Source organism: Penaeus japonicus, unplaced genomic scaffold, assembly GCF_977035675.1.
Source record: "Penaeus japonicus unplaced genomic scaffold, GWHDUDI00000001_assembly GWHDUDI00000003, whole genome shotgun sequence".
In the NCBI taxonomy this organism is placed as follows: Eukaryota; Metazoa; Arthropoda; class Malacostraca; order Decapoda; family Penaeidae; genus Penaeus; species Penaeus japonicus.
Window position 1 is genome coordinate 7674333 of NW_028234405.1, and position 2500 is coordinate 7676832.

Below are 2500 nucleotides of genomic sequence, written 5' to 3' on the forward strand. Positions count from 1 at the left end.
AAGTTATTCTTATGGTCATGATTGACGTACCAGATTTATGGAAGGAAACAAATTCTGTTTTGCTGATAATGAGTAATCTTTGAGAAGGCTTTGACTAATATCTAATATAGGATTTACACATGACATAATTTTCTTTTTTCGCTGAGCCTTTACATACTCCTGTATGTGTTCGTGTTCCACATGCGTATTTACAGATTAATGTACACAACTGTGAGAAAAACAAATCGTTTGACCCAAAAGGCATTCATGGCTGATAATTAACTGCCATTCACGAATTTATACTATTTCCATGATACCGAATGCCTTATAAACACAAACAAAATTACAAACTTAATGGTCTCGAGGAGTGATGGCAGTCAGAAAATTGTTGACATTACTAAAAACTATGATATTACAGCCTATATGTGGATATTTTCCGGGGTCCACATCAGCTCAGGAACTACTGTAATCATAGATAAGTAGATATCCTTGTGACTTCCGCTACAAGTCACAATTAGAATCAACAGAGAATATCTATGATAAAGAATAACAGAATGCCAACCTTGTTATACTAAATATGCAAACTATTACAGCGTTTGATATACTCACCTCACATGTATGTATCATATACATTCATACTTGTTTGCTAAAACTCATAGATTAGTTTTAATTCACTGCATAGCTTTATGTTTCCAGGTTCTTCCTTTAATCTCTTCTTAAATATATAAACATATTTATATACATGTATATATGTATATATATATATATATATATATATATATATATATATATATAGAGAGAGAGAGAGAGAGAGAGAGAGAGATGAGTGTTTATAGAGATGAGAGATGAGTGTAAATATATATGCATATATATATATATATATATATATATATATATATATATATATATATAACTACTGCCACAGTAAGAAAGAGTATAATCGTAACGTTTCGAACCGTTACGAGTTTACTCTTTCCTGTTGTGGCTGTCTTTTGTTATGTTTGTGTGCATGCTAATGTTTTTGTGTGTTGTGATTTTCACACACACACACACACACACACACATATATATATATATATATATATATATATATCTATATATATATATATATATATATGTATGTATATATATATATATATGTATATATACACATATATACACGCATGTGTGTATGCATGTTTATATGTATATATATACATATAAATACTACACACACACACACACACAAACACACCCACACACACATACACATATATATATATATATATATATATATATATATATATATATATATATATATATATGTATGTATGTATATGTATGTGTGTGCGCATCACAACATATATATATATATATATATATATATATATATATATATATATATATATAAATATATGTATATACATATACATATATACACAGACATATATATATATATATACATATATATATATACACACACACGCGTGTGTCTGTGTGTTTGTTTGCATATGTGTATATACACTCATATATACATATAAACATACATACATACATATACACACACATATATATGTATATATATATATATATGCATTTATAATATTGTTGAGCGTATCCCTCCCATTTCCCTCTCTCACTCTACTTATTCATATCTGTTCATCCCTGAAAGTCAATCTTGGCCGTCGTTAATTACTGCAACCACCAGTATAATGAAAGAGTCTTTTTTTCATAGAAGTGCTATGGATATTGCTATCGGTTCGATCGTTCTCGTGAATAAAAAGGCACGCTGTCTTTTTTTTTTCAGAGTGTAATGATTACGAATCAGGAAGAATGTCATAGTCATTCTATATGGATATACGTACAAAAAAGAAGAAAAAAAGCGCTGGAAAAAACTGTTCAATAGACTTCTTCAAGACACCGGCCGTTGCCTGGAAACTTTGTTTCGCCATCAGTGTTGCCATCTCGCATACTTAGTCGTTTTTAACGGTTAATAAGTAATTGGTTTGTAGAGATATTTCCTTTATATCGCTATAAACAATATAAATGATTGTTAAAAACAATACATTCATTAATTTACAAAGGATCGTGCTGAAAACAAACAGGAAAAACAGTGAATGCTGGCAATTTTTCTCTCGCATGGAATTCCCTTGGCGAGAATGGCCAAGCAACGGGTCTACGTATATAAGGAGGTAAATTGACTTCTAAGCTCAGAACACAGCCTGCAGTTGAAGTTCAAGTAAGTTACTTGTGTCGAAAATGATTCCATTCGTATCAAAAGAGAAAATCAACTCAAACTTAATGTTATGTCATATATTTTCCAGACTATTTCATATATAACCTACAATTTCCACATCTTTTCTCTTCAGGATGGCTCGTACCGTGGCAGTGACATCCCTCATCGTGGCTCTGTGTGTCGCAGCAGCAGTTGCTGGACACAATAGGTACGGCGCTGGTGCACACAGACCTGTTGTTGGAGTCCACGGCAGTGTTCACAGACCTGTTAGTGTCCACGGCAGTGTCCATACAACCGGAGGTCTCC

At 31.8% G+C, this 2500-nt stretch overlaps 2 protein-coding genes across 3 annotated transcripts in view; both read left to right on the forward strand.

Annotated features, from left to right (window-relative positions):
* The window catches only part of LOC122250894 (uncharacterized), a 391291-nt gene that overhangs the window by 366098 nt on the left and 22693 nt on the right, over positions 1-2500 (forward strand). The gene's annotated exons all lie outside the window — the stretch shown is intronic.
* The window catches only part of LOC147472095 (uncharacterized), an 812-nt gene continuing 382 nt past the window's right edge, over positions 2071-2500 (forward strand). For both annotated transcript variants that reach the window (XM_086554860.1, XM_086554870.1), the window contains exons 1-2: positions 2071-2197; positions 2328-2500. The exon at positions 2328-2500 is cut by the window's right edge. In XM_086554860.1, coding sequence (XP_086410986.1) covers positions 2329-2500 — 172 coding nt within the window. In that variant the 5' untranslated portion in view covers positions 2071-2197; position 2328. The remainder of the gene's footprint in view (positions 2198-2327) is intronic.